This window comes from Triturus cristatus, chromosome 7 (genome assembly GCF_964204655.1).
Source record: "Triturus cristatus chromosome 7, aTriCri1.1, whole genome shotgun sequence".
In the NCBI taxonomy this organism is placed as follows: domain Eukaryota; kingdom Metazoa; phylum Chordata; class Amphibia; order Caudata; family Salamandridae; genus Triturus; species Triturus cristatus.
In genome coordinates this window covers 56,476,426-56,500,861 of record NC_140590.1, presented here as the reverse complement: position 1 = coordinate 56,500,861, position 24,436 = coordinate 56,476,426, and the positions used below count along the sequence as shown (strand labels likewise).

The following is a 24,436-nucleotide window of genomic DNA, read 5'->3' as shown; positions in this document are numbered from 1 at the left end:
ACCACAGGTGCACTGCCATTTATACCTGGTAAATGACTACATTCCTAGGTGCACTGCCATTCATAACTAGTGAATCTCTCTAAGACAAACTGAGCCACCATTCATACCTAGGGACTGACTCCATGCCAAGGTGCACCACTGTTCTTACCTAGTGAATGACTCCATGACACGGTTTACTAATATTCATACCTAGTGAATGTCTCCATGCCAAGATGCACGCCATTCATACCTAGTGAATGACTCCATACCAAGGTGCACCTTCATCCATACCTACTGAATGTCTCCATGCCAAGGTGCACATAAATTCACACCTAGTGAATGACTCCACGACAATGTGCACCGCAGTTCATACCTACTGAATGACTCCATGCCAAGGTGCACCACTGTTCATACCTAGTGAATGACTCCATGACAAGGTTTACTAACATTCATACCTAGTGAATGACTCCATGCCAAGGTGCACGCCATTCCTACCTAGTGAATGACTCCATGCCAAGGTGCACCACCATTCATACCTAGTGAATGACTCCATGCCAAGGCTTACCACCATTCATACCTAGTGAATGACTCCATGACAAGGTTTACTAACATTCATACCTAGTGAATAACTCCATGCCAAGGTGCACACCATTCCTACCTAGTAAATGACTCCATACCAAGGTGCACTATCATCCATACCTAGTGAATGACCCCATGCCAAGGTGCACACCAATTCATACCTAGTGAATGACTCCACGACAATGTGCACCACTGTTCATACCTAATGAATGTCACCATGACAAGGTTTACTAACATTCATTCCTAGTGAATGACTCCATGCCAAGGTGCACGCCATACATACCTAGTGAATGAATGCATTACAAGGTGCACCACCATTCATACCTAGTGAATGACTCCATGCCAAGGCTCACCACCATTCATACCTAGTGAATGACTCCATGTCAAGGTGCAGCACTGTTCATACCTAGTGAATGACTCCATGTGAAGGTGAGCCACCGTTCATACCCAGTGAATGACTCCATGCCAAGGTGCATCACTGTTCATACCTAATGAATGACTTCACATCAAGGTGCACCACCATTCATATTTATTGAATGACTCCACGCCCCAGGTGCACCGCCATTTATACCTAGTAAATGACTTCATCCCAAGGTGCACTGCCATTCATAACTAGTAAATCACTCTAAGACAATGTGTGCCACTATTCATTCCTAGTGACTGACTCCATGCCAAGGTGCACCAATGCTCATACCTAGTGAATGACTCCATGACAAGGTTTATTAACATTGATACTTAGTGAATGACTCCATGCCAAGGTGCACGGCATTCATACCTAGTGAATGACTCCATACCAAGGTGCACATAAAGTAATACCTAGTGAATGACTCCACGACAATCTGTACCGCAGTTCATACCCAGTGAATGATTCGATGCCAAGGTGCTCCACTGTTCATACCTAGTGAATGACTCCATGACAAGGTTTACTAACATTCATACCTAGTGAATGACTCCATGCCAAGGTGCATGCCATTCATACCTAGTGAATAACGCCATGCCAAGGTGCACCACCATTCATAACTAGTGAATGACTCCATGCCACGGCTCACCACCATTCATACCTTGTGAATGACTCCATGGCAAGGCTTACTAACATTCATACCTTGTGAATGACTCCATGCCAAGGTGCACCACAATTCATACCTAGTGAATGACTCCATGTCAAGGTGCAGCACTGTTTATACCTATTGAATGACTCCATGTCAAGATGCACCACCGTTCATTCCAAGTGAATGACTCCATGCTAAGGTGTGCCACCATTCATACATAGTGAATGACTCCACGACAATATACACCACTGTTCATACCTAGTGAATGATTCCATGACAAGGTGCACTGCCATTCATGCCTAGTGAATGAATCCACGTCCAAGATGCAGTGCCATTCATACCTCGTAAATTACTTCACGCCCAGGGTGCACCACCATTCATATCTAGTGAATGACTCCATCCCAAGGTGCACCACCATTCATACCTGGTGAATTACTCCACGCCTAGGGTGCACCACCATTCATATCTAGTGAATGACTCCATCCCAAGGTGCACCACAATTCATACCTAGGGAATGACTACATGTCAAGGTGCACCACCATTTATACCTAGTGAATGACTCCACGCCAAGGTGCACCGCCATTCATACCTAGTGAATGACTCCATGCCAAGGCGCACCACCAGTGATATCTAGCGAATGGATCCATGCCAATGTGCCCCACCAGTCATACCTAGTGAATTGACTCCACGCCAAGGCGCACCATCATTGATGCCTAGAGAATGACTCCATGCCAAGGCACCCCGATACTTATACATTGTGAAGGACTCCACACCCAAGGTGCACCCCCATTCATACCTAGTGAATGACTTCATCCTAAGAAGAACTACCATTCATACCTAGTGAATGACTCAAAGCCAAGGTGCACCAACATTCATACCAAGTAAATAACACCACACCGATGTGCACCACCATTCATACCTAATGAATGGCTCCATCCCAAGGTGCACCACCATTCATACCTAGTGAATGACTCCAAACCAAGGTGCACCGCCATTCATACCTAGTAAATGACTCCATGTCAAGGCACACCGCCAGTCATACCTAGTTACTGACTCCATGTCAAGGTGCACCACCATTCATACCTAGCGGACGATTCCAGACCAGGCACGCCACCATTCGTACGTAGTGAATGACTCCATGCCAAGATGCACCATCATTCATACTTAGCAAATTACTCCATTCCAATGTGCACTGCCATTCATACCTAGTGAATGATTCCACGCTAAGGAGTGCCACCATTCATACCTAGTGAATGACTCCACGCCAGAGGTGCACTGCCATTTATACCTAGTAAATGACTACATTCCTAGGTGCACTGCCATTCATAACTAGTGAATCTCTCTAAGACAAACTGAGCCACCATTCATACCTAGTGACTGACTCCATGCCAAGGTGCACCACTGTGCATACCTAGTGAATGACTCCATGACAAGGTTTACTAACATTCATACCTAGTGAATGACTCCATGCCAAGGTGCATGCCATTCATACCTAGTGAATGACTCCATGCCAAGGTGCACCACCATTCATATCTAGTTAATGACTCCATGCCAAGGCTCACCACCTTTCATACCTAGTGAATGACTCCATGACAAGGTTTACTAACATTCATACCTAGTGAATGACTCCATGCCAAGGTGCATGCCGTTCATGCCTAGTGAATGAATCCACATCCAAGATGCAGTGCCATTCATACCTAGTGAATGACTTCACTCCCAAGGTGCACCACCATTCATGTCTAGTGAATGACTCTATCTCAAGGTGCACCGCCATTCATAGCTAGTGAATTACTCCACGCCTAGGTTGCACCACCATTCATATCTAGTGAATGACTACATCCCAAGGTGTACCACAATTCATACCTAGTGAATGACTCCATGTCAAGGTGCACCACCATTCATACCTAGTGAATGACCCCACGCCAAGGTGCACCACCAGTGATACCCAGTGAATGACTCCATGTCAAGGTGCACCACCAGTCATACCTAGTGAATTGACTCCACGCCGGGGCGCACCATCATTGATGCCTAGAGAATGACTCCACGCCAAGGCACACCGGTACTCATACATTGTGAAGGACTGCACACCCAAGGTGCACCCCATTCATACCTAGTGACTGACGTCATCCCAAGGTGAACCACCGGTCATACCTAGTGTAGGAAGGTGGATATCTGACTATGGTTACCCCCAACTTTTTGCCTAGTGTCGAGCTGGTTTTTCGACTTAGTTGGCCTGAGATCCTGCCATTCAGGGTCTCAGGCTGTCTGCTCTCTCTTTAAATTGGACTCCATGTACCCTAGGTACATCCACAATTGGTAAGGATCACCTTATTGGACCCTGTACAGTGTACCCTAGGTACCCAGGGCATAGGTGTACCCTAGGCCTCCCAGGGGCTGCAGCATGTATTATGCCACCCCTGGTCTGGCCATCCAATCAGACACAACTGGCTGATCACTCAGCTGGGGCAAGGTCGTGTAATCACCCCTTGCTTAGATATAGTATACCTATATCTACCCTTAAAATAGACACATGTGTACCTATCAGCCACTCCTATGGCAGGCCTTAACAATCCTGGAGGCAGAGTGCTTGGTAACATGTGAGATGGTGCTCTAGCATGAGCTGAGCCTGTCTGCAGCTTTCGGAACCATGTCCTTATAGCTGTTCTATGATATAGCCTACCATATACTCTTAAAGTACCTTATAATCTTAAACGGTTATGGTAACTATGGTTTGGCTTTATCAAAACATGTCGTGTAAGGTGTCTAACACTTTGGAATAATACCCCCATACCATTTCTGGTGATGAGGATATTATTCCCCCCTTCTAGAGGGAGAGACATGTTAAAATCCTACTTTGCTGTTTAACTCTAACCAAAGCCTCAGCATCACAAAATGGATGCTGCTGCCACAGACACGAGTCTGACCTCCTGATGCTGGGAGTGATCCCAGCCAGGGAGGCTTGGACAATAGGTTTCCTGCTTGCGGAGGTGCTAGCACCTCCCCAGACAGACTTTAGTGTATTGGGGCAGGGAGGGCTGAAAGGAATGAGACATGCCTGGGGCACACAAGGTGTCCCATGCATAGTCCAGTTCAAACCGGTGCTGGGGCACTCCAGCCCCAGTCCTGGCGCGAAACTGGACAAAGGGAAGGGGGTGTAACCACCCCCCTCCCAGGTCCCACCCATAAGGCGTGACCTAGCAGGCAACCCAGCCCCCCAGATTAGTATAAGAGTGGTAGCTGGGCCCCAGGAGATTAGATTATCCTGAACCTGCAACTTGAACAGAAACTCTGGACCTTCGACATTCGACGAAAGAAGAAGACTGAAGAATCTCCCTTGTGGCCAAGGAGTGGCTACCCTGTGCAAACAGGCACCATCAAGAGACTTACCCTTTGCTTTGCTGAAGTTCTATGAGGGACCGACTGCAGAGCCCGACCAGAGCCTTGACTTCCAGACTTCTCCGACCCTGATCCACATCCACAGCCGAGCTGAGATCCGTGGAGGCGACGAGAGACGTGGGTCCGGCTACCTGGGAAAAGTGGCGAGTATCTTCCAGCGCAGCTTCTGAGGTACCCTCGAAGTTGTGCACCGGGGATTGAGAAGCCCCAACCCCAAGCACCATTTGCACCGAAGATCAGCCCCCCACACTCCACGAGTCCTGCGTGGGGCCCTTCTGCATTTTCCTGCTTGTTGCGTCTGTCCGGTTGCTTGCCCGTTGGCTAGCGGCCTTTGCGACGACACACCTTTGAACCTTCACCGCTGGTTTGGCTCCTCCAGACTGGCTCCCGCTCCCCTGCAAAAGAGAAGCACCCCAGACCTTCCTGGTCTGCACCAGAAGCAAGTCCTCCATTCTTCGTGGGTTCCGCTTGCCAAGGCTTGGTGAGTCCTAGTTCGACTTCGACGCCGCCGACAGCAAGAGCCTTCGTGGGACAGCTCGCCTCCTGGTCCTGGTTGTCCTTGACGTCTCCTGGTACCCGTGGCTGCTGCGACAAGCTTCACCTATTCACCTGCAATCTTCACGACATCGCCTGGTTCCTTCCTGGTTCCACGTGGTCACTGGCTAGTGACCTTGACTCTCTCCCTTCTGCTTGCAGGTACCCTTCCTTCTTGAACCCGGCCTTGGGATCCACCGGACACTCTGCACTGACTGCCTGTCAGCAACTTTCCTTCAGGCATCCATAGAAGTCTACGACGAAACTCGACGCAAGTTCACACCTATGCACCCGCAGCCTGTGGGCTAGGTAACTTGGGTACTTCGGTGCTCACAAGGGTAGTGACTATCCTAGGGTCTAGTTTCCGAGTCTCGACTCTCTAGTTGCTTCAGAAGTGTCCTTAAACTGCTTATTTCAAAACTGTACTATTTCTATCGATTATACGCATTACGCGTGAGTGTTTCCACTCTGCACTTGAATCCCGTGGGCCTCCCACTTCCTAACTGTTGATAGTGTAGTGTAGCCCCAGCGATTGCCTAGGCCTAGGCCTATCCTATTTCCGTGACAGTGGTCCTTATACCACTTCTTTAGTATATGGTTTGCGTGGCCCCTAGGGCCTAACTGTATTACTTACCTGTGTGCCTTAAATAAGACTGTGTTGTACTTACCTCGAATCTCATAAAGAGTGCTGAGGGTTTGACTAGAATAAATACACTTTATTTTATATATATATCTGTTGTGGTGTCCTTTCATTTGGTATTCAAGGGATTATATGTGGTATCGCAGCTGGCTTCACATGCCATTCAGAGTTTAGCCTAAGACTGCTCTTGTCCATGCTACCACTAGGATAGCTGGTCTATAAGGTTGACTTTACAACCAATCACCATAAGGGTTGTTTGGACTGATATAAGGTGTACACTAGAACTAGTGACATCATACATCAGGCCAACTTCTCACACCTAGTGAATGACTCCATGCTAAGATGTGCCACCATTCATTTATAGTGAATGACTCCACGACAATGTGCACCGCAGTTCATACCTAGTGAATGACTCCATGCTAAGGTGCACCACTGTTCATACCTAATGAATGACTTCACGTCAAGGAGCTCCACCATTCATATTTATTGAATGACTCCACGCCCCAGGTGCACCGCCATTTATACCTAGTAAATGACTTCATCCCAAGGTGCACTGCCATTCATAACTAGTAAATCACTCTAAGACTGTTGGACAGGCCACACGAAGGGCTTGCTCCCTCCCCGCACGACAGGGCCCGAGCTCTGGCCCACCAGACATAACCCACGAAAAGCACCTGTACCCCGTCTTCCGACGGATCTTCTGCCCTCGGACCTCTACTCATCACGGGGCCCAGCCCCACCGGCTCCCCCGGCCGGTTCAAGCCGCCATCTTGGGCCCTGCACCACGAGGCCGCGTGGCCTCGGCCCGACCCTAACCCCGGGCCTGGCCGGCCCCGACATCCCGGCACCACCCTCCACCCAGGAGGTGAGCGGACCACTTGGCAGGTCAATGGGAGAACGAAGTGTCAAGAGCTCTTCCCCCGCCAGGTGCCGATCGCCTCCAGCTCCCCCAGGAGCTGGCTCCAACCCCTGCTGGGTGTCTGGACACCTTCATCCCGGGCCCTCCGACCTCCAAGTGCGAGGGTCCGGACATCAAAGGGCGCCTGCCCTATAACTGGGGCAGCTCCGGAGCAGGAAGGCAGTTGTATCCTGGAGTCGAGAGACACCGAGAGAACTCAGCCTTGACGGACTACTGGCGCTGCCGTAGCCCGCTCTTGTGAACCATCGTCCTGCCTGCTGGCGCTGCCGCGGCCTTCTGCAACATCCATCCTCGTCGGGACCTGCTGGCGCTGCCGCGGCCCGTTGTAATGACCATCCTCACCGGGACCTGCTGGCGCTGCCGCGGACCGTACATCGACCATCTTTCCGGGACCTGCTGGCGCTGCCGCGGACCGTGTACCGACCATCTCAACCGGGACCTGCTGGCGCTGCCGCGGCCCGTACCAACTAAACCACCAAGCTCGAGGATTGTGAGCTAGTCATCATCTCATCCGAACTACCTGACTGGTAGACAGACTGTCCCGCTACCCCTTACCCTGCTTTGAGAGACTTGAATCGAGGGGACCCCTGAGTCCAGACCTCCTTGTACCATTCAACCGTACCCTAAGAAGTGCTTATAAAGAACCCTGAACCTTATCCGTGTGTGGTATCTGTCTGTGGGGGGGGGGAAGTTACTTGTCTGTACGATCGCTGGAGACGGCTCTCCCCGGAGACCTCTCCTCCTGACCCCGGCCGACCCTCCCGGTCCGTCTACCCTTTCTAACATTGGTGGCCAGCGGCGCGATCCGAATCAACGCGTAATCGTACAGAGAGTAGCTCACCCCACGACAAAAACACGATGTCAGCCAAAGATAGCAACTCCACCGAGAAATTCCAAATGGATAAATTAGAAGAATACAAACACCGCGAACTGAGACAATTCTGCATAGAACTTGGCATTGCTACCACCGGCCTGAGTACCAAGGATGATCTAAAGCACGCCCTAGAGTCGTGGACAGAAACTGGGGTCGCCGGACCCTCCGACCAAAGCAGCATCACACCAGAGGGGAACGCCACGGCTCCCGAGGAGCGGGGAACGGGCCTCTCGCAGGAGGAGATCCGAGAAAGAGAAAGAACCAGATTGCACGAGTTGGAAATGGCACGACTCAAGATGGATGGGGAACTCAAGTTAGCTGAACAGAAACTCAACCTCGAGCATATGCGGCTCCGAGATGAACGAGAAGAGAAGCAGAGACAGAGAGAGCTGGAGGAGAAAAAAATAACGCTCGAGCACGAGCGCAAACTGGCGGAAATAGAACTTCGGAAACAGAATAAAGAACTGGGGGTGCCTGAGCGACCACACACCCCGGGGCCAATCGAGAAAAAAGTCCACATCCCCAAGGATGTTGTCCGCGAGTATGTCCGAGAAGACGACATACAACAGTGGTTTAAAGCCTACGAGATCGCCATGACCTCCCACCGGATCGACCGGAGTGATTGGGGAGCCGGACTTTGGGGGAGGTTTATCAACGAGGGTCGCGATGCCCTACTGCAGCTCCCAGATCACCAAATGTCGTCCTACGACCACATGAAGGCTGCCCTCCTCACCCGCTACGGCCTCACACCCGAGATGTACCGCCAGAGGTTCAGAGATTGCACCCGGATCCCAGGTACAACTTGGGTTGAATACGTGAACTATTTCAGCCGTGCCTTCGAGGGTTGGATAAAGGGGAGCCATGTCACCACCTACGAACAACTCTTTAACCTGATGGTATGGGAGCACCTGTCGAACAACTGTTTCGTCGAGCTCAGGCAGCACCTCCTCGACAGTAAGCTGACTGACCCCCGGCAGCTCGCCGCCGAAGCTGACCGATGGGAAAGCACCCGAGTGGGCCGGAGGGGGCCACACGAACAGAACAGAAGCAACCAAGGCCAGCACCGTCCTCGGGGAGGAGGAGGGGGCCAGGGGCGAGGGAGAGACGCCTTGCCAGCAACACCCGTGGCCAGCACCCCGCCTCCGGCCGGCCGGGGCAACCCCCCGTGGCGTCCTGGGGTCCGAGCCAACGTCACGTGCCACCGATGCCAGCGAGTCGGCCACTACGCCAATGACCCGAGCTGCCCGCAGAACCAAACACCCAAGCCCCACCAGGTAGCTGCCGCCGCCCTGGGGGAAGAGCGATCATCGGAGGAACCAGAGGAGTATGAGCCGGCCCAGCAAGAGTGGGAACCGGCCGCCATGGTCCTGGCGTGCTTAGGGGGAAGAGACATGGTCCCGCGGGCTCCCCTACCCGCTAACACCAGGAAATACGGTCAGTGGGTGACCATTAATGGACAGCGAGCCGAGGCCTTGCGTGACACAGGCGCCAGTGTGACGGCCGTCCGCTGTCACCTGGTGAAGCCCGAGCAGATCCTGCCGAACATTCTCTGCCCCGTCCGCTCGGCAGACAACTCTGAAAGTATGTGTCAAATGGCCTGCGTCCCATTCGAATGGGGAGGGGTCTCCGGCCTGTTGAAGGTGACGGTCCGGGACGATGCCCCCGTGGACTGCCTCCTGGGGAATGACCTCGAGAGTTCCCCGTGGGCCACCGTTGAGAGAAGAGAGCACCTGGGGATGCTGGGCCTCCCGGACTGGGCCTGCATAACCACCCGGTCCATGGCCGCCCGTGCCGTCCCTCGATCAGAAGAACCAGAATGGCCAGCACCTCCGCCCCCGGTCGCCCCAGTAGAAGACAACGACGAGGCCAGCCTCCCAGACCCGACGACCGAAGGGGACGCGCAACCCCAGGACCTTCCTGACCTGGCTCAGTGGCGTCAAGAAGGGGGGCCCACCCAAGAACAGTTCCGCCAGGAACAAAAGACCTGTCCCTCCCTCGAGGGACTCCGCCAACAAGCCAGCGCCCAGAACGCAGGGGACTCCACCGGAACTCACTGGGTCTACTGGGATAACGACCTGCTATACAGCGAGCAAAGAATCGCCGAGCTGGGGGCCGGTCGAGTACTGGTGGTACCTCTCCGCTTCAGAGACTTTCTGCTCAACCTGGCCCACGATGTCCCCCTGGCTGGACACCTGGGCCAGGATAAAACGTACAGCCGCCTAGTGACCCACTTTTTCTGGCCGAAAATGAGGAACGACGTCCTGAACCACTGCCGATCTTGCCCCACATGCCAAGCCAGCGGGAAGAGTGGTCGGAAGCTGAAAGCCCCTCTGCAACCCTTCCCTGTGGTCACCACCCCGTTCGAGAGGGTGGAGATAGACATTGTGGGGCCTCTGGACCCCCGCACGGCACAAGGACACAGGTTCATCTTAGTACTGGTGGACCATGCCACCCGCTACCCCGAGGCGGTGCCCCTACGGACCGTGACAGCTCCGGTGGTTGGCCGGGCCCTAATGGGGATCTTCTCCCGGGTAGGCTTCCCCCGAGAAGTCGTCAGCGACCGAGGCACGAACTTTATATCCAAATACATGAAGTCCCTCTGGCAACAATGCGGGGTCCCCTACAGATTCACGACCCCCTATCACCCCCAAGGGAACGGACTAGTGGAGCGTTTTAACCGCACTCTCAAGGGGATGATTGGGGGATTGGAAGAGCCCCTCCGTCGCCAGTGGGATGTACTACTCCCGTGCCTCCTCTTCGCCTACCGAGAAGTTCCCCAGAAGTCCCTTGGTTTTAGCCCTTTCGAACTCCTGTACGGGCACCCTGTGCGAGGGCCCCTCAGCCTAGTAAAAGAAGGTTGGGAGATGGCCCCCCTAAAGACCCCTCCAGACGTCTTCAAATACATCCTGGCCCTACGCAATCAGACCCGGCGCTTCAGAGGGATGGCCAAGGCGAACCTCGAGGCCAGCCAGGAGGACATGAAGAGGTGGTATGATCACAATGCCTCCTCTGTTGAGTTCGAGCCTGGGCAACAAGTATGGGTGATGTCCCCCACCGAACCATGTGCCTTGCAGGATAAGTGGACGGGGCCCTTCAAAGTGGTCGAGCGCAAAAGCCCCGTCACTTACCTCATCGACCTGGGGACCTCCCGGAACCCCCTCCGGGTCCTCCACACCAACCGACTCAAACCACACTTTGTGCGCTCAGAACTCAGCCTCCTGATGGCTACGGACAGTGGGGCAGAGGAAGACTCCGAACCCCTCCCGGATCTTCTGAAGACTCAGGAGAATGACGGCTCCGTGGACGGGGTCCGGCTATCTGACGCCCTCACTTCGGAGCAACGCCAGGGCTGCCGGAACCTCCTGCTGCAGTTCGCTACCCTGTTCTCCCTCACCCCCGGGGTCACCCCTTGGTGTTTGCACGACGTGGACACCGGGGACAGCCCCCCTGTCCGACACCGGGCCTACCGCGTACCAGATCGGGTACGGGCCTGCATACAGGAGGAAGTGGCCAAGATGCTCACAATCGGGATCATCGAGCCCTCGGACAGTCCCTGGGCCAGTCCGGTTGTATTGGTTCCCAAAGCCGCTGCCCCCGGCACCGCACCTGAACTGAGATTCTGCGTCGACTACCGGGGCTTGAACGCTGTCACCCGAACCGACGCTCATCCTATCCCCAGAGCAGACGAGCTGATCGACCGGCTGGGGGCCGCCCGCTACCTTAGTATCTTCGACCTAACAGCGGGCTACTGGCAGATCGGCCTCACACCCAGGGCTCAGGAACGGTCAGCCTTCTCTACCCCCGATGGCCACTACCAATTCAAGGTCATGCCCTTCGGCATGAAGAATGCCCCCGCCACGTTTCAACGCCTCGTGAACCAGGTCTTGGCGGGGCTCGAAGAGTTCAGCGCTGCCTATCTGGACGATATCGCTGTATACAGCCGCCACTGGGCCGACCACCTCCGTCACCTCCAAGAGGTCCTACAGGCCCTCCAGCGGGCCGGCCTCACAATTAAGGCCGGCAAGTGCCAAATTGGCCAAGGGTCTGTGACCTACCTTGGGCACCAAGTGGGAAGCGGGCTGGTGGCCCCGCTACAACTTAAGATTGCTGCCATCCAGTCCTGGCAGCCCCCCGTCACCCAGACCGAGGTCCGAGCCTTCTTGGGGCTCACCGGCTACTACCGGCGGTTCGTGAAAGACTACGGCAGCATCGTGGGGCCCCTCACGGGTCTCACGTCCAAGAACCAGCCGAAGCGGATTAACTGGACCCCCGATTGTCAAGCGGCCTTCGAGAAACTGAAGGCCGCCCTGTGCACCGCCCCTGTGCTCCAGGCCCCCGATTACAGTCGGGAATTCGTGGTACAGACCGACGCCTCCGAGCACGGCATCGGAGCCGTCCTTTCTCAGTTAAACCCCGAGGGTCATGACCAGCCGGTGGCCTTCATCAGTCGACGTCTCCTGGCCCGAGAACAGCGCTGGAGCACCATTGAGAGGGAGGCCTTCGCAGTGGTGTGGGCCCTCAAAAAGCTCTGGCCTTATCTCTTCGGTACCCACTTCCGGGTACAAACCGACCATCGACCCCTGCAGTGGCTGATGCAGATGCGGGGAGAGAACCCAAAACTCTTGCGCTGGTCCATTTCCCTGCAGGGAATGGACTTCACTGTGGAGCACCGACCAGGCCAAGACCACGCCAACGCGGATGGCCTGTCCCGCTTTTTCCGCCTCGACGAAGAGAGTCCCCAAGGAGATGGGTGACTCTCCCCGCCTTCAGCTGGGGGGGACGCATGTTGGACAGGCCACACGAAGGGCTTGCTCCCTCCCCGCACGACAGGGCCCGAGCTCTGGCCCACCAGGCATAACCCACGAAAAGCACCTGTACCCCGTCTTCCGACGGATCTTCTGCCCTCGGACCTCTACTCATCACGGGGCCCAGCCCCACCGGCTCCCCCGGCCGGTTCAAGCCGCCATCTTGGGCCCTGCACCACGAGGCCGCGTGGCCTCGGCCCGACCCTAACCCCGGGCCTGGCCGGCCCCGACATCCCGGCACCACCCTCCACCCAGGAGGTGAGCGGACCACTTGGCAGGTCAATGGGAGAACGAAGTGTCAAGAGCTCTTCCCCCGCCAGGTGCCGATCGCCTCCAGCTCCCCCAGGAGCTGGCTCCAACCCCTGCTGGGTGTCTGGACACCTTCATCCCGGGCCCTCCGACCTCCAAGTGCGAGGGTCCGGACATCAAAGGGCGCCTGCCCTATAACTGGGGCAGCTCCGGAGCAGGAAGGCAGTTGTATCCTGGAGTCGAGAGACACCGAGAGAACTCAGCCTTGACGGACTACTGGCGCTGCCGTAGCCCGCTCTTGTGAACCATCGTCCTGCCTGCTGGCGCTGCCGCGGCCTTCTGCAACATCCATCCTCGTCGGGACCTGCTGGCGCTGCCGCGGCCCGTTGTAACGACCATCCTCACCGGGACCTGCTGGCGCTGCCGCGGACCGTACATCGACCATCTTTCCGGGACCTGCTGGCGCTGCCGCGGACCGTGTACCGACCATCTCAACCGGGACCTGCTGGCGCTGCCGCGGCCCGTACCAACTAAACCACCAAGCTCGAGGATTGTGAGCTAGTCATCATCTCATCCGAACTACCTGACTGGTAGACAGACTGTCCCGCTACCCCTTACCCTGCTTTGAGAGACTTGAATCGAGGGGACCCCTGAGTCCAGACCTCCTTGTACCATTCAACCGTACCCTAAGAAGTGCTTATAAAGAACCCTGAACCTTATCCGTGTGTGGTATCTGTCTGTGGGGGGGGGGAAGTTACTTGTCTGTACGATCGCTGGAGACGGCTCTCCCCGGAGACCTCTCCTCCTGACCCCGGCCGACCCTCCCGGTCCGTCTACCCTTTCTAACAAAGACAAGGTGTGCCACTATTCATACCTAGTGACTGACTCCATGCGAAGGTGCACCACTGCTCATACCTAGTGAATGACTCCATGACAAGGTTTATTAACATTCATACTTAGTGAATAACTCCATGCCAAGGTGCACGGCATTCATACCTAGTGAATGACTCCATACAAAGGTGCACATAAAGTAATACCTAGTGAATTACTCCACGACAATCTGCACCGCAGTTCATACCCAGTGAATGACTCGATGCCAAGGTGCACCACTGTTCATACCTAGTGAATGACTCCATGACAAGGTTTACTAACATTCATACCTAGTGAATGACTCCATGCCAAGGTGCATGTCATTCATACCTAGTGAACAACGCCATGCCAAGGTGCACCACCATTCATAACTAGTGAATGACTCCATCCCAAGGTGCACCACCATTCATACCTAGTGAATGACTCCAAACCAAGGTGCACCGCCATTCATACCTAGTAAATGACTCCATGTCAAGGCACACCGCCAGTCATACCTAGTTACTGACTCCGTGTCAAGGTGCACCACCATTCATACCTAGCGGATGATTCCAGACCAGGCACGCCACCATTCGTACGTAGTGAATGACTCTATGCCAAGGTGCAGCATCATTCATACTTAGCAAATTACTCCATTCCAATGTGCACTGCCATTCATACCTAGTGAATGATTCCACGCTAAGGAGTGCCACCATTCATACCTAGTGAATGACTCCACGCCACAGGTGCACTGCCATTTATACCTAGTAAATGACTGCATTCCTAGGTGCACTGCCATTCATAACTAGTGAATCTCTCTAAGACAAACTGAGCCACCATTCATACCTAGTGACTGACTCCATGCCAAGGTGCACCACTGTTCATACCTAGTGAATGACTCCATGACAAGGTTTACTAACATTCATACCTAGTGAATGACTCCATGCCAAGGTGCATGCAATTCATACCTAGCGAATGACTCCATGCCAAGGTGCACCACCATTCATATATAGTTAATGACTCCATGCCAAGGCTCACCACCATTCATACCTTGTGAATGACTCCATGCCAAGGCTCACCACCATTCATACCTAGTGAATGACTCCATGCCAAGGTGCATGCCATTCCTACCTAGCGAATGACTCCATGTCAAGGTGCACAACCATTCATTCCAAGTGAATGACTCCATGCTAAGGTGTGCCACCATGCATACATAGTGAATGACTCCACGACAATGTGCACCGCAGTGCTTACCTAGTGAATGACTCCATGCCAAGGTGCACCACTGTTCATACCCTGTGAATGACTCCCGCTTCGTCTACGGGGGCATTTGGATTATCGGAGCTGCTGCCCGACTTGGAGGTGCTGAGGGGAGCGAACTGGTGTTGCTGCTGTGTGGGGAAAGGCCGGTGCACGGGACTCCAGAGACCAGGAGTCTGTGCATGGCATCAGCTGCGCTGCGGCCCGCCCACCCGCCTACTACCTCGTTAAAAGTACTCGCGGAACCCGCTGGCGCGGGTCCCACTTCGTCTACGGGGGCATTTGGATTATCGGAGCTGCTGCCCGACTTGGAGGTGCTGAGGGGAGCGAACTGGTGTTGCTACTGTGTGGGGAAAGGCCGGTGCACGGGACTCCAGAGACCAGGAGTCCGTGCGTGGCATCAGCTGCGCTGCGGCCCGCCCACCCGCCTACTACCTCGTTAAAAGTGCTCGCGGAACCCGCTGGCACGGGTCCCGCTTCGTCTACGGGGCATTTGGATTATCGGAGCTGCTGCCCGACTTGGAGGTGCTGAGGGGAGCGAACTGGTGTTGCTGCTGTGTGGGGAAAGGCTGGTGCACGGGACTCCAGAGACCAGGAGTCCGTGCGTGGCATCAGCTGCGCTGCAGCCCGCCCACCCGCCTACTACCTCGTTAAAAGTGCTTGTGGAACCCGCTGGCGCGGGTCCCGCTTCGTCTACGGGGGCATTTGGATTATCAGAGCTGCTGCCCGACTTGGAGGTGCTGAGGGGAGCGAACTGGTCAAAATGTACCTATGATTACCCATTCGATGTATCACATCCAGTATTTGCCAAATGAATGTTTACACTATAGATTGCGTTTATATGACACTGTTGTAACAAGTAGCTTTTAGTGGGCCCTTGGTACTCTACAATTACTGTCTTACTCACTATAATAATCCCGAATTTTCTGACTTTCAGAACACCAGGTAACCATTTCTTTGGTTCCAACTCTAGACATGTCTTTTTCTCCCTTCTCTGGATATGTTTGTCATTAGGCTATATACTCTGGTATACTCTTGGTTTTTATCCTCTCTCTCTCTGAATAGAGTCTGGGTCTTTATACTGACGATTTTTTTGGTAATGGATTACTGAGGCTTAATATGTATGGGGATTTCCCCAATGGTCAATTTTAATCCTTTTTTGATTAGTCGCTTACCTTGTGTGTTCAATTTATATTATTTCTTTCCTTTTTTGTATGCGCGGACGACAACGTACAGGTTAAGTTTTAACCCTTTTAGTCCCGTCACTACCGAACCGGTGAACTGGAAACGGGTTGCGTGAAACTCGAAATGGACATGGCAGGACTTTTTTGATAAGAGCATGTGACTGTTTGCATTGTTTTTTCGTTTATCCACGATCTTGGTATGTTCATCACGCACTTTTAACTGGATACAGGTTGGCCTTCGGTATGACCCGGTACTCGGGTACCTGGTGCTTTCGCGTACCGAGCTTAACTAACTCGGCGGATGGGCGTTCCCTTTGCTATCGTTGCCGCGAAATAACTGAAACACGTTTGTGTTTGTGTCTCTCTAAAATCGGCATACGATACAAGCCTCGTATTTTACTCTTCTGACTTGACAAATCGTGAATTATTCTGTTAAGTACCTGATAAAAACTTACACCTTGATAAACCTATCAGGCGCACTAAACGTATTACCATGGGCGTCGCCGTCACATCGGTAACCTTAGTTACGCGGCGAATAGAAAATCTGGTCACGCCTATGTTCTACCGGAATCACTCCAACATGGAGTCTCTCTTTTAGTACTGCGCTCTAGTTGTCTTTCGGAACCGTGTCTACTACACACCGGAGTATACTTGTTGCTTTTACCAGTATATAAACTCAGGAGTCTACTATCACGGTGATACCCGTTTCAACACGACGGTTCCCATCGTGCCTCAGACCTCGGACCTCGACTGTTTCCCTTTCACTCGCTGTGCTTAGTACGTAATAGACGAGAGACTTGCATTACTGTATTTTTAATGTCGGTACGAAGGGAAGCTACGTCTTTCCGTGTTAATGCTTGGTCGGTAGCCAGTTTATTTAGGCTGTCCCGTCTTGCCTAAGGGTTCCGTCATAACGGCTGACAACCATTAGGTGAACTTTGAATACTTGTGGGTGACTAAAGTGTTTTATAGAGTCCAGCTGCATAGAATTTCACGCCATGAATATTTGCCTGTTTCCGCTGTACGTTATGGTCGTTTTTTAACTGTAATGCCTATATGGCATGGTAGCTAGTCTAGTTGACTGCATTCATTTAGGACATGACGACGGCTTTCCTATTGGAGGGTCTAGCCTTGAATAAATTATTCTCACAAATGGAGGAAGGTGGCAGCAATTTCCATTAGTTGCTTGAAACTGCGATAGTCGTCGACCTTTATGTTATTCTTCGTCTGAACCTCGTTTTTTTTTCTCTTTTTCTGACCAGCACTGACCAGTTAGGAGAAAGTGATTACACAGTTTACTGTCTGATATATACCTTACGGACGTTCTAAAGCTATCGACGTATTACCTAGGTAGGTGAGTTGTGACTACAATGGTTTCAATCCATGATCCTCTTGAGTTTCCGTCTAATATTGACGGACTAATTAATATGCTGATTTTACTGCTTAGATTGAACTCTGGGTCCTGCCGCTTTCGTCATACTACCCCCCTTTGACGTGTATAAATTTCTTATTGTTGAAACTCGGTAAGCGACTTCTCTTTGCTTTTGGCCTATTTTTTATGTCTATAATGTTTGTTCGTAAACACATCACCTTTGCACTTGGTGCTTTAATTCTTCTGACTTGGGACTACACACTCATCCCTGTTTTTTGAGTCATGTTTCCCAGACACAATGGTAATTTCCCAATAAATCGGGCTGTCACTCATATGTTGTGCCGCTTCATGCTTTTCCTCTGTTCGTCACAGCCTCGTTGGGTTTTTCTGCACACTACTATCCGTTCCTCCATCACATGGTTGGTGGTTGCACAACTGTTCGATATATACTTATGATCTTTTATAATGTTTGTATGTGTATGATCTCTTAACAGCCTTGAAAAAGCCCATGTTTGGGCGAAACGCGTTGGCTGCGGATCTGGTCTCACTAAATCTTGGAATAAAGGAATTCAAGCAAATACTCAACTACTGTGTGGATTCGACATTTAATTGTTTGTTTTGAAATCAGTTTACATTTCTTCCTATATGTTGCCTCTCATACTTGTGGATAACTGTTGTATTTGTGGTCATTTGAGCAGCTGACCATTTGAGGTGGGCAATATTATCATTACTGATAAAGTGACAAGTCCAGGCTGAGCACTCACTTAAAACCCTGCTGCTTTATTCTCTAAACTTCCTTAATCTTGTTGGGTCGAATGCACGCCGGACACACTCTTACTGTCTAACTATGAGCTTTGATGATAACAGGGAAGAGCTAGCCAGGGATCTGTTCAAACAGAACAAAGAAATTGTACAAGCAGTTTCTAATGGCGGCAATTCCAAAGAGGGCTTAAAGTCTAAATTCCAGAGATTAAATAAGGAGCGAACTGGTGTTGCTGCTGTGTGGGGAAAGGACGGTGCACGGGACTCCAGAGACCAGGAGTCCGTGCGTGGCATCAGCTGCGCTGCGGCCCGCCTACCCGCCTATTGGTTCATGCCCCCATATTACCCCTTGTGTGCCGTTGCACGGGACGCAGCGGACGAAGCCCGGACAAAGGGCGGACAGTCCGGGACAGGAGGGGGCTGGAGGGGGCTATGGACATTACGTGTTGCTTTGAGGTGTTCATCCACTCAGGTTGATATATTACGTGCTCTTTACTGTTCACTCCTTGCGTGTTGTTTACTTAGCGATATTTAGTGGGAAACCAACTGCAAAAGAGGGTAGTGGGTCTGTGTTGTACGTCAGGGGCTCCCTGTTTCCTTTGTGTTGTTGAACCAGACTAAGAGCCATAAAGGTTAATACATCATGTCTAAAGCTAAAACTACCCCTGTGATAGCGACCATGGACAATTACCTGGTCAAGATGGTAGATAAGATTAACCAAGAACGAAGAAAGTCCTTGGGGCGGCCGGGGCCTATTGATCTGATCCCCTTATCACCCAACTCTTCTACCCCCCTGTCCGTTCCTCACCAGGACGTTAGTAATCAGTCTAACCACATGGATAGCTCTATCTCGGTGGTACCTTTAGACCAAGTTAGTTCCGTTAGTTTAACACCTGGGGCTTCCACTGACTTAGTACCTAGTCAGGCTGTCCCCCCAGATCCACCGATTCCATGCTTGACGGCCCCAAGATCACAGAGATTACTACGTTCCTGCAGGAATAACAGTAAGAATGTCCAACTAAAGCGGGGGGGGAGTCGACTCAATAAGAGAGTAGACCCCTTATCAACTAGCATTGCTTGTGACTCTAATGTTGCATCGGACAGTACCTCGGTCACTTTAGACAGCAAGCAACTTGACTTCTTAATCAGCACTATAGATGCTAAGTTTGATCTGCTTGTTAAACCTTTACTGATCAAACTTGATACGATTACTGATGAAGTAGTCAGACTGGGAGGTCTGTTAGAATCACATATTAATGCTAGCATAAGACCCCAAAAAAAGGATAAGGATTTAGGAAGTAGTAAAGTCCCCCCTAAGACCTCTAGTGAGGTTATACCAACGGCCATGTCTAATCTATCTAAGCCATCCCCCGGGGGATCTCGCGAGGAGGTAACTATTGCATCTAACACCTCGCTGATTTTGGGGCAAAACAAGTCCTCTTTCAACCCAGCCCCAGGGATTCAGGCAGGACATAGTGCCAAAAGCCACATTATCCCACGGCTTGATTTACCACCAGCCTGTGCTCCTTTCGTGGCAGTCTTAACCAACGTCCCCCCTGTAAGTGAGACTGGACGTAATAACAGCCATAGAGAATCCCATGCCTCACTGAAGAACAAGACTGTGGATTGGCTCAACCGGCAGTGCGGTTTCCCAGTAGCTTTAGCAGATGAAATATTAAGCACTAGAAGAACCAACTGGTTAGGTAGCTCTCGTAAAAACTGTGGTGGCGATTGCATAGTTGTTAATTTCAGAAATCCACACCTCGCCTCCACCGTTTTGCTAAGAGCATCTTCACTCCCTTTTCGGGACCAAGGGATTTCTCTTCGTCCCCTAGGTTACTTCTATAGGCATCTAATCAACCGGCCTAATGCTGAACTTGTTGGGATAAGGGATAGAGATATGAACCTGTACACTGGCTTTAATGTCATCACATCTAATCGATTCCAGTCTTTGAGTGAACTTGATTCCAATGATTGACTGGAATCAGTTCTGACAAAACCAGTGGATGCAGCTGCTTCCTTGGGAGGAGGGGGGGCGATGCAATATTGAGGGTTTCAGATACTGTAGACCCTAGAGGTAACTGCAGCCCCTTAGTTAACCCCAATGACGACTCCAGATGTTGCAAAACTGTGAGGCAGGTCTATGTTGATGGCCAGGGTGGGGACTCTTCCTCTAAGTATGTATCTCATGGCCATATTAGTCCAATATCTTTATCTAATACTCCCATTAAAAGTACTTGTTCGATTGCCAGCTGGAACGTCGCGGGACTTTTATCAAAGGATGCCTGCTTGGGATGGCTTGAGTTCATTAATGCTTTTAACATAATTTGTTTTCAGGAAACATGGTGTACGGACCCAATTAATTACAATGGTTTTGTTTCTTATCAATTACCAGCTGTGGCCTTGCCGTCGGGCAGGGCAAAGGGTGGGCTCCTGGTTTTGATTTCAGTGGAAGTACCTATCACTGTCAAGAAACATGTATTGGTTGGGGTCCATTCCCAGATTTTATGGCTTTATCAGGAGCAGGGTAGAAATATCCTTTTCATTAACTTTTATAATAAAATTTTTGATAGTTCTAGGTATCAGGTAGTGTTCGCTTTGGAGACCGCTTTGGCTGATATCATAACAAAGTATGATATCAATTTTGATTTCATTTGGGTGGGGGATTTTAACATTGCTGCGTGTCCCCTTGCCGCCCAAAGGGTCTGTGGCTTTACCAATTGTTTTGGGGATGGCGTCCCTCATTTCCCCCACAATTCCTATGGTGATTCATTGAATTAAATCTTGACAACTTACGATATGGAAATATTAGTTAATTTGGAAAATACCTCTGGAGAAATTATCCCCACATACACGGGAAGGAATGCTAATACAGTGATCGATTTTATTTGCATGTCTTCTAGCCTCAGTCCATGGTGTATGGCCCCTGTGGTTGTGGATAATCTACTTAGTGATCACAATTGTATTACTATTGAGGCTATACTCTGGAAGGAGCAACAGGGCTCCAAAATTTGTACCATTACCAATATTGAGCCACATCGACCGAATGGAACCAGAATTAGATGGAAAGGGGATAAAGCGGATATTATGTCAAACTCCATTGTTAAAAATTGTCTAATTGAAATCACTACCATTTTAGAGAGTGAGGAAGCAACTGATGAAATTGTGTGTTATTTTATCAATATTAATCTTGTAATAGACAGTAAATTCACCAAACTTTCTAAGGGTAAGAAATTTCAACAAAGGGGGTGGTTTGACCATGCATGCACCATTGCGCTCAAGGGGCTTAAAGCAGCATTAGCAGCCAAGAACAGGGATAAAACCGTGATCAGGGAACTCAGAGCAACCTACCAGGCTGCAGTAAAATGTAGGAAAACAGAATTAAGGCAAGAGGCTTGGGATAAATTAGATCCGGCAGCCTGAACTTCGGATTCCTCTTTATTTTGGGCCACAGTTAATTGTCCGTTTTTAAAGGATGATAAAATGCCCGAATTGACGGCCAACGTTAGTGTGGAGAACTGGGTTACCCATTTCTCTTCGATCTTTGATTCGGATAGACCTAGGAGAGTACACGAAGATGGTTGGCCTGTCGTCCCTCTGGACATTTCCATCGCCGAAGTGCAGGGTAGTATCACCTCCAGTAGGGGTGGGAAGGCCCAGGGGCCCGATGGGGTGCCCATCGATGTATATAAAACTGAACCAGAGATATGGGGCCCGTTGCTAACTAACGTTTTTAATGCTGCTGTATGTAACGGTGTTCCACCTACTTGGGAGGAATCTATTATTATCCCCATTTACAAGAAGGGAGACAGGGGGGATGTGAAGAACTATCGTCCAATTTCCCTCCTGGACTCCTCAGTGAAAATTATGAGCAGGGTGCTTTTGGTTAGGCTGGAAGAATGGGCTGAATCTAACAATATTCTGGCTAACTGCCAATATGGCTTTAGGAAGGGACGAGGGACCATCGAACAATGTCTTAATCTCAAATTATTAATCGGGAAATATACGAAGGCCAAGAAAGGATCCCTCTTTCTCTGCTTTGCAGATTTGAGCAGTGCTTTCGATATGGTGGACCACAATATTTTATGGGCTAAACTATTAGAAATGGGGGCACCCGAGGGCATTGTCTATTTCTTGGCCCGACTTTATGCTAATTTAAGCACTAGTGTCCGTTATGGTCCGGGTGGGGAGCGCACCCCAAAGTTTAAGATTAGGCGTGGTATCAGACAAGGGTGTGTGCTTGCCCCCCTACTCTTTACTCTTTTTATCAACGATGTTGATTTCGTTTTAAAGACGGTTGCGGCAGATGCACCTAAAATAAATGATTTTAACGTCCCTGTATTACTCTACGCGGACGATGCCGTAATTTTGTCCAGGACCCCTATTGGCCTACAAAGCCTGATGGACAGGTTTTCACTGTTCATCAAGGATAGAAAGCTGTTGATCAATAAATCCAAAACTTACATCATGGAATGTGGTGTGGGACGTAAAAAACCTCATGACTATTTTATTGATGGGCATAAGCTGCAAACGGTGGAGTCCTTTAACTACCTTGGCATTACCTTTTCTAAGTCAGGTAGTTGGTCCAGTGAGCTTACTCATGTTCGGGCCAAGATGGCGAAATGTGCCCATGGAGTGTTCAAGTTTGCTACTAAAATTGGGGACAAACGGATTAAAGATATGTTAAAAATTTACCAAATGAGATGTCTTTCAATGGCCCTTTATGGTGCTGGGGTTTGGGGACATGCCACGGTAGGGAGCTTACAAGTGGAGGAAAATCTCTTTCTTAAGAGACTCCTGTGTTTGCCTAAATCAGCTTCTAACGACTTGGTGCACAGAGAGTTTGGTATTCAACATCTTTCAGACCTGATCACCCTAAGACCACTAATGCTGTGGCGTGCTATCTGGTCAAAGGAAGAGACCTCCCTAAATAGAGCTATCATTGGAGATTGTCTCTCCATTGATGACCACTTAAAGATTCCCTGGATCAAATTTGTTATTAACTGCTTCTTAGAGATTTACGGTTTCAATCTAAAAGAGGACTGTTATGTTGCCTCCAGTTTGTCCAAAGCAGAGATGAAGACTGTCTTTATGAACCACAAATTAGAGAGGCGGGGGAGGGTCGGTGGCAACCTTACTACATGTATGCTCTACGGAAGATTTTGTTAGACTGTGGGTTTTCAACCGTATTTGAGTTTAGTCACCCGAGCTTCCCATCAGTTTGTCCTAACGAGATTAAGGTTTGGGATTGTGCACCATTTGGTGGCCTTCCCCTGCATTAAAAAACACCCGAATGGTCCATGTCCATGCGATAATGCCTCAGCCCAAAGCACTATGCACTTTCTATTGCTGTGTAATTTATATGGTAATTTTCGCTCTGCTTATTTAAAACCCATTTTTTTGAAGTATGGAGTCAGAAATCTACAAGATTCAATGAAGTTGCTTTTTAATCCCCACCCTGATGTTTGTTTTTTCACTACTACCTTTCTCCTTCAAGCTATTAAAGCAAGGTCTAGCATGCTTTTTTAATCGTTTTTAAATTCTGTAATTTGTAATGTATTTTTATAATCATGGTTTTATGACTGTTGTATTTGTTGTGTAAATGTATGTGCTTTTATGGACTTTGTGTTTAAGCTCCGAATAAAGCCTTATGAAATTAAATGAAATGACTCCATGACAAGGTGCACTGCCATTCATGCCTAGTGAATGAATCCACGTCCAAGATGCACTGCCATTCATACCTAGTGAATGACTTCACTCCCAAGGTGCACCACCATTCATGTCTAGTGAATGACTCTATCTCAAGGTGCACCGCCATTCATACCTAGTGAATTACTCCATGCCCAAGGTGCACCACCATTCATATCTAGTGAATGACTCCATCCCAAGGTGTACCACAATTCATACCTAGTGAATGACTCCATGTCAAGGTGCACCGCCATTCATACCTAGTGAATGACCCCACGCCAAGGCGCACCACCAGTGATA

The 24,436-nt window shown here is 50.6% G+C and overlaps 1 protein-coding gene across 1 annotated transcript; it reads left to right on the top strand.

Moving 5' to 3' along the window:
• The first annotated feature begins 16,877 nt into the window (after window positions 1-16,877).
• On the top strand, window positions 16,878-20,477 carry LOC146808796 (uncharacterized). Its single transcript, XM_085615607.1, has 4 exons — window positions 16,878-17,091; window positions 17,577-17,664; window positions 17,762-17,837; window positions 18,181-20,477. The coding sequence occupies exon 4, from the start codon at window positions 19,092-19,094 to the stop codon at window positions 20,424-20,426; it is 1,335 nt and encodes a 444-aa protein (XP_085471733.1). The 5' UTR covers window positions 16,878-17,091; window positions 17,577-17,664; window positions 17,762-17,837; window positions 18,181-19,091; the 3' UTR covers window positions 20,427-20,477.
• The last annotated feature ends 3,959 nt before the right edge of the window (window positions 20,478-24,436 follow it).